Genomic DNA, 15,410 nt, shown 5'->3' on the forward strand with positions numbered 1-15,410 from the left:
CAGCTACAGTATCACAGGGCCACTAAAGGCCTCACTGCCAGCACTGCCTGTTAGCTAGTGCACTGCTTCTTCACTAGTGAATTTATGAATGACCCACCTGTCTATTTGTCTTTGTGGTCTAACAGATGTATTCGAAATAGGTCATTTCAAGGCCACAACCTTCACTTGTGTGGAATTTACCCTACAGTGCATTCCCAGTGTTCCAGCTCACAAGACATGAAGTATATCCAGAAAAACAAGACACTGGCATTTTTACTGTAACATTCCTGCAGCAGTGAGGGGTGGGGGTTGTAGTATGATGATGATATAAACATTAAGATCCTACAGAATACAACTGCACACAGATCTTTTAGAAATGTCTCAAATTGTTCCAGTAGGTTTATCTGAATAATTGTATGTTTAATGATTTTTTTTTAAATTTATGGATGAATGCAACATCATATAAATCAGAATAAGCATGTTTGCATGTTTTAAATCTCAATAAAGTTGTCTAATTATGTAGCTCTAGACTTGAGTGTGCCTGAGGTGTAATTTTGGCATGGACTGGCCACTTATGTCCTGTGTGTGGGTTTCTTACTGACACCTAGTGTTAATTAATGAGACGGCTACAAGCCCAGGAGGAGGCAAGGTTACACAACACTGCATAACAGCATCACACCATGTATCAGTTTAACCTGAAGACACATATATGTCCAAAATCATGCGTGGTCAAGAGCCAAATTAAGCTTTACAAAATATGTATGAAGACGTGAAAGAAAGCCGGAGTCAGAGCAAAGTAGCAGTTTTAGACTCTTGTTTTGTCGAGGAACTCCTCATTTGCATAAAGAGATAAAAAAGATTGGAATTTCAAATCTGCTTCTTGATTCTCGTCTTATGACATCATTTCACAGATTTTTCCATTTCCTACTTGACAATAAATGGTGCTGATTGGAGTGTTTGTCTGCTCTCTCACATGTTTTGAGGTGGTTTCCTGAAAACTCAAAGTCATCTGCGTGAGCAAGTGCAGACAGAAGAAAACGATGTGTGAGAAAACCAGTTGGCCTGCGCCGGCATGTTCTGAATTTTTTAATCAGAGAGGAAACAGGAACTGATGTCACTGGGTCACAAACAGGATGCTGTGATTATAACACAATGAAAATGCCTGGCCATGCTATGGGGACCCAGAGGCCAAAGAGCGGAGCCCTTAGCATGTGTGATCAAGTGTGAATGAGGGTGTGTGTCTGCTTATAGGTGTGAGTATGATCATGGTGGGAAGAAACTTCAAGTGCTATCAGGGAGGGTCAGGTAACAGACCAAAGCTGAGGGGGGGGGGCTTTAACTTGATGATTAACTGTTGTCATAACAAGTATGTTTTTCTTGAGCCAGACCGGAAGCTGTGCTGCTCCTAGGGCCAACGTATTTTACGTACACGCACGCACCCACACACACACACATACTAGCCCTTAGATGAGGATGCCTAGGTCAACAGGCTAACAGGATGTGTGTGAGGGAAAAGCCATCCAGATTCTCTGCTGAGTGTTGATTGCTGCTGATTAGGGGGTGTTGACTGTTGCAGGATTTCTGTTAATTGGAGTCAGGAGAGGTTTTGATAATGTGGATGACACATTGGCTAGATGAAAAAAAAATGGATTTGCAAACACACAATTGCAAATTCTAAGACTGATCAGAGTGTATTAGGAGGAAACTGTATGGAACAATTTCCAAAAGACAAGAAGGGCAAAGGGCAGTAAGACTGACCAGATTGCTCTGACAAGTCAACTTTTGTAAAATAGACATCTTTTTATTTATGTGGATTCATAGCAGATCCGCTGGCTCCCATCTGGTTTCCCCTCCCCTCCGGTGCCAGGCCCTCTCCCTAGCTTTGTTTGCAGGAGTGGGTGGTACAGAACTGGGCATTGAAATATTGCTCTTAACCCTGAAGGGGAGGCAGGCAGTTGGGGAGCCTGTAAGTGCTCGAGTGTGCATGTGTGTTTTTATGGGAGGAGGTCTGTGCACTCTGTGTCATGCACACGGGTGAGAGGCCTGGCATATGCTGTTGTTTTTATGGCACTACAGACTCACTCCTTGCTCCCCCACGGCATCTGTTTGGTTGGGCTGTGTGTGTGCGTGGTCGGGTGTGTGCGAGCATTATGAGGGGTGGTGGTGGTGGTTGGTGGAGGGGGGGGGGGGGCGTTCCCCTTTGCCCTGTGCCTGGCTTTGTTTCGCCATTTCCAGCTTGAGGGGGTGGTATCTGTGGAAACGGATTTGAATTTCAAGCCAATTTAGGGCCAGAGAGAGAGAGAGCGAGGGGCGGGTGAGTGGGGTGGGAGCCAAAGGCGTTTCCAGGAATTACTCAAAGTAGTGATGCTGTAGTCGAGGGGCTTTATATTTCTACCTAATGTCCAAAACATTACATGTGATGTGTGAATGTAGGAGAGCAGCTGGATTTCATATTCAGAAGCTTGGTCACAATTTAATTGATCTACTTGTGCAAAATGGATTACAGTTTAAGCCTCAACACTCACTTTTAAATTGGGCCTAGATTTTAAAACAAATAAACAAATGAATACAAGACACATCTGATCATCATTTGTACTCAGTTTCATTGTTTAAAGTCTGTGTAAAGGAAAATCAGAGATTTCTTTTGAAACACATTATACGTGTTAGAAAATTGCTGAAAACATGTGAGAAGACTATGAAGTACTGAATTGGGGAGTTAGACTGTCAAACTGTTTTTCACCATTTTTGTGTTCAGGATTTGCTGGGCGTGGCTAAAACGTCTGCACCATGACGTAAAGAGGTGACTAACATGTCTCTTGATAATGGCACTGCCCATGCACCAAGTTGTGCAAATATAAATGCACAGTCCCCCACACTCCTCTGGTATCTGCCCTGAGTGTGTAGCACCCCGGTAGCTTGATGGCACTAACGGGGACGCTGCTGTTAAGCCATGTTTCAGTAAAAATCATGAAGATGTAGTCCATAATCCCTTTATGAGTGGTGACCTGCAGTTGCAGTTCATCTATATTGTCCACCAGAGACCATGCCTTGGCGAGGAAAATGCTAGATTGAGATAGCCGTTGAGGAGTTAGCCTCAGTTTAGACACCGATGTCATAGTATTAACTGTAACTGGTGAATGGGGCCGTTTTCGGTCGACAGTAGCGCTCAAGGAGTTATTTCAAACCCAGCTGAAGCATCCGTCTACAGGTAGAGTCGGTGTTAAGGCTCCGGTCCACCAAGAGGATATCTCCATATCACGCTGCTTGTGCAGCACTGCTGCGGGAGCCGCACCTGTGTAGCGACTCTCGCTGCCTCAGGCTGTGTTGTGGATGCTCCTCTGGTGCCTTCACTGTTACTACAGACATACTCCTGCGGCTACTACATCCAGCCCCTCGCCAGCACTTTTCAAAGAGGCAAGTAATGTTGACACCGAACTCCATTGAAAAAAATGACAATTTAACATAACATGATTGGTGATGGATTGCTTGTTAACTACTCATTTAAGTTACATTTTTACTGAAAAAAGTCCACATTTACCTTCAAAATAGGTGCCAAATTAAACAGTGGCTCCTAGTGTTACTGTATTTCTGAAATATCATCAATGTTGCTTGTCTTACACCTACAAACAAGGCCTATTTTAAATTGTATATTTTTTTAAGGGAGTCTGGCATGAGCACTGTTAAGTTGAGAGGCTCAGAGGCTGTTCAGTTGGGGGCACAGTTTCAGCGGACATGCCCCCAGCATTTCAGGGCTCAGAATATTGCTTGTTTTTCTACGACTTTGAAACCTAACTGTATATACCTGGCAATGTTTTTTAATCAGTCAAATTTGGCCGGGTGGTTAATAACAAATTTTTCTGTGGTGTGAAAAATTCAGAACACATATTTATTATTGCTTTACACAGACTTTTTAAAACACCTAAAAAATAATTTCCTTTCTCATTCACTGACAGCAAAGTAAAAACTGTTTTCAAGGAAGTTTTATTCTTCAGAAGTTTGGTCCTTATAAATATGCATTATATACAAAATAATATTATAAAACATATAAAGAACAATGTGTCATATTTAAATTAAACTCTGGAAATAATCATTTTAAAAAAATTACATTATTGGTTCTGTAGTTTTGAAATTTATTATAGGCAGGCAGTGGTATGACAGTCTTTCCTCCTTGTCTCGAGTCTCTTTGTTTTCCTCAGTTGGGTTGCATAAAAACACTTTTCTATGCACACTTTTCCTTTCTCTTGGATCTTGCTGGCACAGCACTGACTATTGCGCTCCTGTGGTTTTCTCTTCAAATCCCAGTTGATTAAAAAGTATTTTCCCCGCTGTTTTTTTTTTTTTTTTTGTAGTGCAAATGATCCAAGAACAGACAAGGGCACAAATTTAGCATTCAAAACCCCCACTTTTAAGGCTTCTAGTGAATTTGGGCTGCATACAATCTTCACCGTTGCATGGAAAAGTCCAACCAGTCATTTTCACGTGATTGACAGTTGAAGATTATTTTTTAGACATTCATAACTCTCAGTGTTTGTGAGGTTGGATTTTGACGGTGGGTGAGTTCACTCGTCTCGACCCTGAGTCTTGCATAGCAGGCGAAGCTGGCAGGAGTGAGTGTAAGGGGGATTTGGAGGGGGTCAAATCTTAGGCACCTTTTTTAGTGATTGGTTGGCTGTCAAAGTCATCATGATTATCACACAAGGCCGGGTCAGAAACGAGGGGCAATGATCCACCTTCACCTCCTTTTACTGTCCAGGATGGCTGAGATTACAAATTAATATTTTGCCGATGCTCTGTCAGTCTCCACACCTTGTGTAGTCAGTCTTTTCGCCAGTCCGTTTAACCATTGTCACAACTGAGAGAGGTCCTTCACTGTACATGTTTTGCATACAAACACTCGGTCAACATAAAGTTTCTCAGTTCTGTTCTTTTTGCAGAGCAGAAGTTCTGCCCTCTCCAGTTCTCAAGTGTTCCAGAGCAGCAGTGGACATCTAAAACAATCTCCAGTCTCTTCTCAGTATTTGTAAACAATCCAGAATATTATATTCTGCCTCGATTGTGTCTTTTTCCTCGTTCCGTCACTTTCAGACCCCTCACAGTTTATACCTGTGGGAACAGGAGAGGAAAAATTGGAATTAAAAAACAAAACAAATTAAAATAACCCCGAGGCTAAAAACTCTCTTAAGTGTTTCTGCAGTGCTGCTTGACGTGTTACACCTCATATGCTACACTATCACCATCATATTTTGCTTGGAAATAAACATCTGAGAAATTCCACTAAATGCCACAGCAGTAAAACATAGCACCTCTGAGACCAAACTGAGCCAAACATGTGTGAGGAATCAGTACAAGTTCAGTCTTTAGGTCATCACATGGCCAAGATAAAGAATAGCCAGTGTAATTTACAGAAACCAATAATGCAGTTGATTGGGCTATCCCCAGCTCAAGTCCAAATACCAGAATGCAGTCTTTCTACAAATAGCACTATTCCCTGTCATAAATGTTGGTGCAGTGGTGAGGGATTGCACGCTTGGGACGGCATGATGCATTTAAAAAGAGCGGATCTATGGAAATGCTGATGAAGATGTGATTTTTTTTTGGCTTACCTCAGTCGCTATGACGCATTCCCTCCTCTCCTCCCCTATAACAAATACCGACTGGTACATGGAGTCTCTTGAGGAACATATCGTTGATATCCTACACTCTGGCTTTTCACTGCAAACACAAATCACACTTTGTGTTAACACAAACTAGAAGCACATGGCAGAGCTATGCACTGCACGCAGTATACATTGAGGCAGCAGAGAGGATGGGGGGGGAGTGGTGTGTAGCAAAGCAATTGTCAAATATATGTAAACTCTGCATTAGTGAAGAACAATGTCTGGTTTCCAAGGTTGAAAAAAAAAAGGGGGCTCATCTTTTGGTTAAAACAACTCAACTGAGGCAGTGCGTGATTGAGAACATCCATTAACAGTGATTTCCACTCAGCAGGGCTCCATATACACTACTGTATGAGCACAATAAATAGTGAACTATGAAAATGTCCTAGTAATTTTAACAAACATTATATTCAAATTATATTTTAGTAGCATAAGCAGGGGGTTAGATTAGCATGATCCAAAGTAAACTGAAATACATTGTGAATATGGTTCGTCTTACCTGTACACTCTACTCAAGGGCATTTTGTCTTCTAAACACTTGTCGTAAATAAGACTTTTGTCTTCTTGTGACTTCTCATCCTTGAACTCCTTTGATTTAGAGTTGTAAGAGTCCAAGTGATAGTTTTTATGGATAAAGTTTGATTTCTCTGAATCACAGTCTACCTCCAGGCCAATTTTCTGATTGGTGTTTTTCAGCTGGGACGCTGGGATCAGGTTATCCCTCTGAACGTTGGACAAGTTGTTCATAGTCTCTGTGTCTCCCCTCTCTCTCTGGGCCTGCCTGTGGATGTGCCTCAAAGCCAAGCCCACCATACACAGCAGCATGAGCAACGCCACCAGCCCCACAGCCAGAGAAACTGCCGCCCACTGGAAGCCATCTTGAATCTCTCCCACTGGTGAAGTCACGGCGGCGAAGAACTCGCAGTTCTGCCCGGCGAAGCCAGAAGGGCAGATACAGGTGGCTGGGGGATTGCCTGGCCCACCGCCACCAGAGCAAAGACCTCCATTGAGGCAGGGATGCAGGGAGCACTCGTCCAGGACTCTGTCGCAGTTGCGTCCACCGTAGCCTGTGGGACAGGCGCAGGTGTAGTCGTTGATTCGGTCTAGGCAGGTGCCTCCGTTGATGCACGGGTTGCCGGCGCACTCATTGATGTTGATCTCGCAGCGCTGGCCGGTAAATCCTGCGCGGCAGCTGCACACACTCATGCCGACATGGATCAGGCACAGACCACCTACAGAAGAAGAGATGAGGACAGTTAGTATCAGCATAAGCAGAAAAGCTAATGTTAGCATCCAGAATGAGGCATTTCAACAATCAAGGCATTTCAATATCAGAACGAACATGATCTCGATAGACGTTCCCATGAGGCCCCCCTCAGTTCACACATCTCCATCAAATCGAGTGTGACCACAACACTGTGTATTGTTCTCTCAACATAGAACAATCCCAGAGCCCTGAATGTTTACAAGAAGACAGAAATCGAGCTACGCTGGATATTTGTCCCCTTTCATCAACAACCGCAGTGAGCTGTGGTGACATTTACAAGCCGCTGCTCTGAGCTGCCGAGTGTTTATATGGAGGACAATAGACACCAAGTTCCCACCAATTCCTGTTGTTCCACACTGCTTCCAGTTGCAGGAATTTGAGGGGGGAAGTTCAGAAAGGGGGGCAAAGAGGGGAGGAAGACTGTACCATTAGCACAGGGAAGCGACGTGCACTTGTCCACTCTCTTCTCGCAGTTGAGTCCAGTGTAGCCGCGGGGACACTCACACATGTAGCTGCGGCCATTGTCCTTCTCCCAGCATTTGCCTTTGTGGAAGCAGGGGGAATCGGCACACGTCAGCAGGCTGTGCTCACAGTGGGAACCCTCGAAACCCTGGGGACATGAGCACGTGTAGCCGCTCTCTAGATTCTGGGGGAAATGGATAGAGAGGAAGTTAGTTGTACAGTCATAACCTAAGAATATTTAAATATAACACCTATAATAACCTATTTCCAACTTACTGTGCATGTCCCGCCATTCCTGCAGGGATTGCTGTCACACTCCTGCATCTCCAGCTCACAGTTGACCCCTGTGAAACCTGGCAGGCATGTACACGTATAACTGCCCTGGCCTGTGTTCATACAGGTGGCGCCATTCACGCAGGGATGGTGATGGGTGCAGAAGTTCAGGTCTGGGGGGGGAGAGAAGAGTGTTTGTTTACAAGGAGTCTGCAGGGGGAAAAAAAAGCTATCTGTCCCGGATGTGTATAAAGCTATGAATGGAACACTTCAGAGGAAACCTAATTTACTAATGCTTTCAAGTTAATTCAAATGAAAACACTGTACAAGTAATACGAGAACGTCATTTAAAAAGGAACAGCAGCAGTGGTCCAAGTTGTCTGGTGTACCTTGGTCACATAATAGGCCTCCCCAGCCCTCTTGACAGTTACACTGCCATGGCAGCTGGCAGGTACCGTGCTTGCAGGCCGGGTACTTCTTACACTCATCACAGAATGTGCCCTGCCAACCGTCTCTGCACCTAGAAAAGTGACAAAATATATTCTTTGATTAATCACTTACTCCTCATATTGTACGTCTTGTAATTTCCATTACATATCACATATTGAACTTGCACCAAAAGCTGTTTTATTTCCAGTTCAGTTTCATTTCTATTAAACATGCAATCAGTACTGACATGGAAGACAAATATGCTTTGTAGCCCCGTCAGGGATTTGCTGGCTACTATATAAAGAAATCAGTCATCAATCATCCAACTAGACATTAATAGTGGCCTCACAGTGGGATGCGATAATTAAATGCTCATATAAATCCATCACAGAAATCTGAAGAATTACAAAGTCGGCTACATGTGGGGCTAAGAATTATATGTCACGATGGTAATTTATTTTGAAAAAGGGCACATATGATACATGCAATGTAAAATCATGCAAACACTGTCAATTATGTAGATGTTCGTTATTGCAGAAAACCATGTTAAATAATGGCACTGCCTACATTACAAATAATGAGAATGCAGTTTTTACAGAAAGGGATTTATGTACAAGGCCATATGCACAATATAAAGATAAATAATGATAATATAATAATACAAATGTGAAATATTGCTTTAAAGATGTTTTGGCAGCAAACCAACTGCTGAGACTTTTTTTCTTTTCTTATGCTTCCCATGAATATCCATTTCTCAGCGCAGTGTGCAGCAACCTTGTCAATCCGTGAGATTGTTGGACTTAAGATGTACTTTTAAGGTTCCAACATTTTTTTTTTTTTTGCTGAGTGAGCAGAGACATGGGAGCAGCGTTAGTGTTGGGTATCTGAAGGGTTTAACCTCAATTTGGGTCATTTCTAGTGGTGGGAATGATGGATTTGTGTCTGAAAAAGAGGGCAAAATAGGATTCAGGAGGAATTTCTCCCAGCGAGCGAGTGTGTGTGTGTGTGTATGTGAATGATCCTCTCTGGTGAGTGAGTGAGTGAGTGAGTGAAGGAGAATGAGACAGGCTAGTGACAAGAAGGGGACATGGGAAGCAGAGAAGCCAGAGAGTGACGCAGGGAGACGAGAAAAGGGAACGGAATGAGACTTTTGTTGATTTTGTGAACTTCACCCTCTCTTAATGAATGATATGGATGCAAGAATAGCTGATGTGAATCTTCTAACGATGAAATATCCCCCTCTGATTAGCTGTATACACACATCATCATTTGGAAGGAGACAGATGCGCTGATGTTAAACCAACAATGAACTATTTCACTTCATAAATTTGAATACTTACACACACTCGCCAGGTTTGGAGCAGTTTCCGTTCCTCTCGCTGCAACCCTCCAGACAGATAGCTAAAATAAGAATAGAAAACACAAATGTAAGTGCGCTGCTCTTTTGCTGGTGCTCCCTCACAGGTGTTTCAGCATGACTGACACTGAATATTATAAGTTACAGTTTCACAACCTTGAACGTGTTACAAAAAGAACATTTCAGAACCACATGCAACATATAGGCCTAATTAAGTCTGTTAAAAATTAAGTCTATAAATAATACTGGATAAGCAACAGCAGAATCATTGGTACAGAAACTGTGGACCTATAGGTTGAGGTAACTGAACCCTCAATCTGTCTCAACTTTCCTCAGAAGCCTTCATCTGATCTAAACCTGTCCACCACACCCCCAGCTGCCACGCGAGGGAGGGTGGTGGGGGGGATCGGTTGAGGGTTTGTTTGTCCTGTTTTAAGTGTACCGGTCTTGCATGTCTCTGATTCGCAGAACAACATATCAGGCGGCTGACGGTAAGCGGCCGGTTTAGTCCAGAACAGATGCTTGCTCTCAATAGCAGACAGCTGTCACTATTGTTGTTTATGGTCTGCCAGAACCATATTTGCAGCTGCTACTACCGCGCGCCCAACAATGGAAGGGACTAAACATCGGTGGCGCGTGGCGGATAATAATGCCGCGATTAACCTTGGCGCGTGCAGTCGCTCGGGCTCCTCCTATGAGTGCACGCGCACCCCCCCCCCCCTCTCCACGCCTGCAGATTATGATACCGAGCACGCGCGGTACAGTACTTTCTGAAGGTATAAAAATATGGTTTTGTCAAATGAACATTATATATTGTGACTCCATTTGGACACAAATAGGACAAAAATACCAGGTGCATGCACACCTGTGTGAACTAATTTGAATATTGACAAGCTAAAGGCATTCGTCATTCATCCTTTACAGCTGAGCCATTCCCACTTTAATATTAATTTTACTATTACAAGACTATGTTTATCAGAAATGTACAATGTGTGGCTGCAATGTGCTTCCTACAACCTTCTTAAATGTAAGGCCCATATGACCAGGCTTGTTTAAACTGATGTATGGGAGCGTGAGAGAGAGGGGGGTAATTATGGTGTGTGAAAGATGCCCAATCTATCTTTCTTGTGTATATTTTCTGTAGTCACTGTCGATTGATGCGTCTGTAATTGCAACACGTGAGCCCATCTGGTTAGAATTTGGCGCCACTGTCAAAATAGCACATGCCAATTTCTCTTTCACCACCGTGTGACATGGATGACAGATCCGTTGTCACCCATGTGGTCACATATTCAGCACATGGTAACTATTACTCTCATGGTGCCTCATTCCAATCTACTCTTTGATTAATTTGTTTTGGTGAAAAGGGCCCTTTGGTATTGTGGAGCCAAATGGCATCGGGCCTCCTCATAGGCCCATTCAGAGCTTTCCAAAACATGGGAGTGTTGGTCTACGATTTTGGCCAAGTGGATTTGCACAAGTATAATGTGCCTGTTGTCATGCTAAGCCGTCTGTCCCTCAACCAATATGCAATGATGGTTCACCAACCCACAACCAATTACGCACCAGAATTATATGATTAAATCCAATAACGAAAATGTCCCGGAAAATTCATTCTGCACCAAAATTGCATATCCCCAGATATCATTACATCATGTCTGGTTATCATGCTTAACATCTTGTGGCTTTCAGATTAGATTTGACATATTACTGATATCTGTAACTAGTTAATGCTCACAAATGTTTTCTGTTTTTAGCAATAAATCATAATGATGAAGGGCAAAGGTCACACACCATGAGGAGACAGAATCATCAGACCCTCTGATAAGTAACTCTTAAGGTAAGCACTGGTCACCAAATCCTACCTAGGATTGTTATTGCACCAATAATCTGTATCGCCCTCTCATGTTCAAAAAAACACACAACCATACGCTCATAGGAACCACAGTGCAACAAAACTCCAGTTTCAACAGACAGACATTGAGGCCAACATGCTATAAAGAGCAGGAACTACCGATAGACATTGAATCAGCCAGGTGTGAATAGTGGAGGATTGATTGCTTACGTTCTTCGCAGTATTTCCCCTTCCATCCAGGCAGACAGGACAACTGCCCTTCTCGGGTGCAGGTGTAGTGGCCAAATCGGTCGTCCCTGGGCGTGCATTTTTTGGAACAACTTTCTCCGTAGTAACTTTCATTGCAGATGAACCGGTAAGAATACTTAAGCTCCGTCTGCTTCCCGGACTGTGTATCCTGAGACCAATCAGTCCCTACACCCAGCTGTCTTTGGATGGCAAAAAAGCTAATCAAAAGTTCTGAGTTGTTGGTATCTGAAAGAGGAAAAGAGGGGGACAGAAGGAGGAAGAAGTCAGAATTAATGTGGGATATGTAAGCTTACAACCTATTTGTACTCTAGGATTATTAAGGTTTTATGTCAAGAACTGTGTCATGAATGGTTGCAGGTTCAAAAGTCATCTGCTTTCACTTTAATAATCTGCCCAGTAACAAGCTGCATCCCTTATCAAATCCCATACAGCTTAGATGAAAGATAAACTCAGGTTGAAATTTCCTCTTTCTTTCCGTCAGCAAAAACATTCCCAGGCCCAGTCCCCTCTTCCAAAGGGCGGAACAGAGTAAGGTGTAAAATACAGGAAGATGTAGTCAGGGGTTTTTGGCAGGCACTGTGTATTCTCACCAAAGCCCACAGCTCTTTCCCACGCCAAAAATAAACCAGAGGAAGTTCAATTGTATTGGGTATAAGAATGAAAAAGGTGTTCTGAAGTTCATAACAAAGAGGTGAATAGGCGTGAAAATGTGTGAAATTATGAACAATTAACAAGAGGTGGAAAGGAACATGTTGCGTGACTAAGCTGCATTTGATAGCTCAATCTTTGCTGTTTTCTGCATGTAATTGTGCAAAATGGTAAACTAGTAGGAGAGCCTCATGTGTTAAATGTACAGGCAGAGCTCCCTCCTGTGGTAAAGAAATGTTGCACTTACCTACAGGTAGATTTCCATAAGGTGAATGCCAGGCTTCAATTATTAAAGAAAACGACCCCTAAGGAGAAGACACATGCATTTAATTAACATCCAGAAGACTTTTTTTTTTTTTTTTTACAGAGCTCATCATTTAATGTGTAAAACATAGCTATTTTCTTTTCTCTGCTGTATTTGATAGGCTGCTGACTACTGTGGTAAACAGCTACTGCAATTACACTAAATGCTTCATGAAGAAATATAAAGTGATCACTGCGTGGCCCTCTGGATTTTGAAATGAACGACGTTGTAGCAGTCCAATCTGTTTGACGCCAGGGTATTACCTAATGATATGGATTAGATGAGCTGACCAATAACCGGTGCGCTCCCAAAATGCATAGCACCTCTGTGAAAACAACATAATAGCGGGTCGCTGTAATAAAAACAAATAAAGTGGATGTGGTGCTCCACGCTCTTACCGGCCATCCAAAGTTGAACGGTATTTGAATCGGTCTAGGTAAAGTGCCACTGTCCTTGGCGCTGAAAGAGTTTGTCCCCAGCACTGGTGTCATTGTAGTTCCAAAGATGCAGTCACCTGGCGAGACCACAGCCTGATAGTTCTTCAAGCAAATTCTGAAATAAGTCCTACAGTTGGGTTTGCACGCGTTCCCATTTGCCAGCAAACCCTTGTGATTTTTAAATTCGTGGAGATCAAGCTCAAAAACACCGGATCCAAATACCTAAAAGAGAAGGAAATATGATTTAAGAAAACGTCGCTGTGGTTACATATAGGTTATTCTTAAAAAGAAAAAAAAAACATGAAACAAGTGGCTTTCCATTTGTCTCAGGACCACCGGGGCAGATGTAATATCCTCCTTCATACCTGTGTTATCAACGTGGTGCTGAATGCGATGGTAAAGGTGAACCAGGCTGCCATCCTTCTCGCTTCTCCAGGGCAGCCGCGTCACCAGCCAATAAAGCAGCAAAGCCTTGCTATTCCAAAGTATTTACACCAAGGTAAACAAATGGAGAGACACAGAGAGTGAGAGAGAGAGAGAAAAAAAAAAATCTCTAAAACATGTATAAATCCTTCTTCACTCCCAGGGAGTTCTCCGTAGCTCCTTGTAGGTGTGCGTCAAAAAAGCGTCCAGAGAAAGCGTTCCCAATCTCCCAAGTTATCCAAAGGCGAGGGAAGACCAATATCCAAGCCCTGCTTCTTTCTGTCAGCAGGCGTCCCCTCCTTGCAAGGTACTGTACTCCACAATGGTCACTTCGCTGTGTGTGCGCGGCTCAGAGCTTGTTTTGGTGCTGAACTTGGTGCGTCAGTGCGCCTCGGATGTTCATCACTCGTCTTATTACTAGTGAATGAACCGTAGTGTGTCTCCTCCCAGATATATAGACTTGCACTGCGCTGCTCATTACATAAACTGCCAATCACTCCACTGACACCGCCCACTTTACATATTCAACCCCCTTCCCTTCCAGCCCAACAACAATTATCCAGATTTAATACCCACTGGCACTGTGCGAACTGACCACCATGGATACTGGGCGATTATTAACAAGCCCCAACATCTGTTGACTTATTTTTAGCGCACAATACGCCGGACGCACATTTACACATTGTGGACATTGGGTAAGGACAATGAAGGAGAGCCGAAAGTTTGAGAATAGAAAGATAGAATTCAATTACTGTCTTACTCCATGCACCCCTTTTGCCCTTGTTTCCGCTCAATTGCTCGCTTAATTAGCCCTACAGCTTGGAGCGGGGCGCACTATTTCCTTTCAGACCCCCTCACTCTCTGTGAGGTCAGATGTGTCTCTCCCTCGGGTTGTATCACAAACAGTGAAATTAGAATTAAAGGATAAATGACGAATATTTGTTTTAATTGCTGTTAATGCTGGATTTCCTTTTTTCTCGCTGTTTCTTTTCTTTTTTTCTTTTTTTTTTATTATTAAAAAAAAGCATTTAGAAGCAAAACGGATCCAGAGCATTTACCACCACCTACCTAATCTACAGAGCAAATATACCAACAGAATATGTATTTTTACATTATAAAATACATTATATTCTACATTTATATCTTATTAAATTCTTAACACTCATATAAATACATGCATTTACTTGTAGTCATGCATACATACACAGAGCTACTCCCTTTCCGTTTTTTCCCCACTAAACGTGTTATTTTGGGTGTGTTTCATCTGGTTGGTGGCGTGTGCTCCTTCATGCCCACCCATGCGTTTTACGGTTTAGTGGCAGCGTGCCTCCTATTGTTGAGGCGCGTGTCCCTCTCTCGCCCTCATGCGGGTGTAATGTGCGGGACGGGAGACATAACTATTCAGCTGTATGCAAATGAGCTCTCCCTCTCCTTCTCTCTCTCTCTCTCTCTCTCTCTCTCTCTCTCTCTCTGTGTGTGTGTGTGTGTGTGTGTGTGTGTGTGTATGAGTGTGTGTGTGTGAGAGAGAGACGCGTGCATTATCACCTGCATCCGTAAAATTGGTTTATTCTTCCTCGTGGCCTTTAACAGCTAATAGGAATGACACAGGACCCGTGCTCAGCGAGGTTCCCAGGATCGGGATAAAAGATTTAATTAATGACAGTGATGATGCGCGAGACTAATAAACTGATCACTTCTCCCTCTCTGAAAAATAACTTTACACACTCTAATAACAAGAGGATGCTGTTGTTGCAGCTACTATATACAAAAATGATTAATAGCCTAAATTAAGTCCCTCTATATATGATACCTTCTTGAATAAATTGATTTTTAGCTTACTCACAATGAATATCTGTATAGCCCAAAAGTAAATAGTTCATAAAGCAAATAAAGTGAACACAATTACAGAAATTCACATAGCCAAATTAAATAACTGTTGAATTGCATGAATATCTGGCAAAGAATTGCATTTCCTCTGTGTTTTCTAGTATACTTGGGTTGTTTTTGATCATCTGATTGGTTGTATTTGTTATTCCATCCCTGTGTCTCTCATTTACCATCTGGTGGGAG

The 15,410-nt window shown here is 42.9% G+C and overlaps 1 protein-coding gene across 1 annotated transcript; it reads right to left on the reverse strand.

Annotated features, from left to right (window-relative positions):
- Window positions 1–4,285: 4,285 nt before the first annotated feature.
- dll4 (delta-like 4 (Drosophila)) lies at window positions 4,286–13,770 on the reverse strand. Its single transcript, XM_044329531.1, has 11 exons — window positions 13,283–13,770; window positions 12,879–13,139; window positions 12,424–12,481; window positions 11,490–11,753; window positions 9,408–9,468; window positions 8,028–8,158; window positions 7,642–7,811; window positions 7,330–7,549; window positions 6,136–6,868; window positions 5,583–5,691; window positions 4,286–5,082 (listed from the first exon to the last, which is right to left on the reverse strand). Exons 1-11 carry the CDS (start codon window positions 13,334–13,336, stop codon window positions 5,077–5,079), a joined length of 2,067 nt encoding a protein of 688 aa, XP_044185466.1. The 5' UTR covers window positions 13,337–13,770; the 3' UTR covers window positions 4,286–5,076.
- Between the last annotated feature and the right edge of the window lie 1,640 nt (window positions 13,771–15,410).

Source organism: Thunnus albacares, chromosome 16 (assembly GCF_914725855.1).
Source record: "Thunnus albacares chromosome 16, fThuAlb1.1, whole genome shotgun sequence".
Taxonomy (NCBI): Eukaryota; Metazoa; Chordata; class Actinopteri; order Scombriformes; family Scombridae; genus Thunnus; species Thunnus albacares.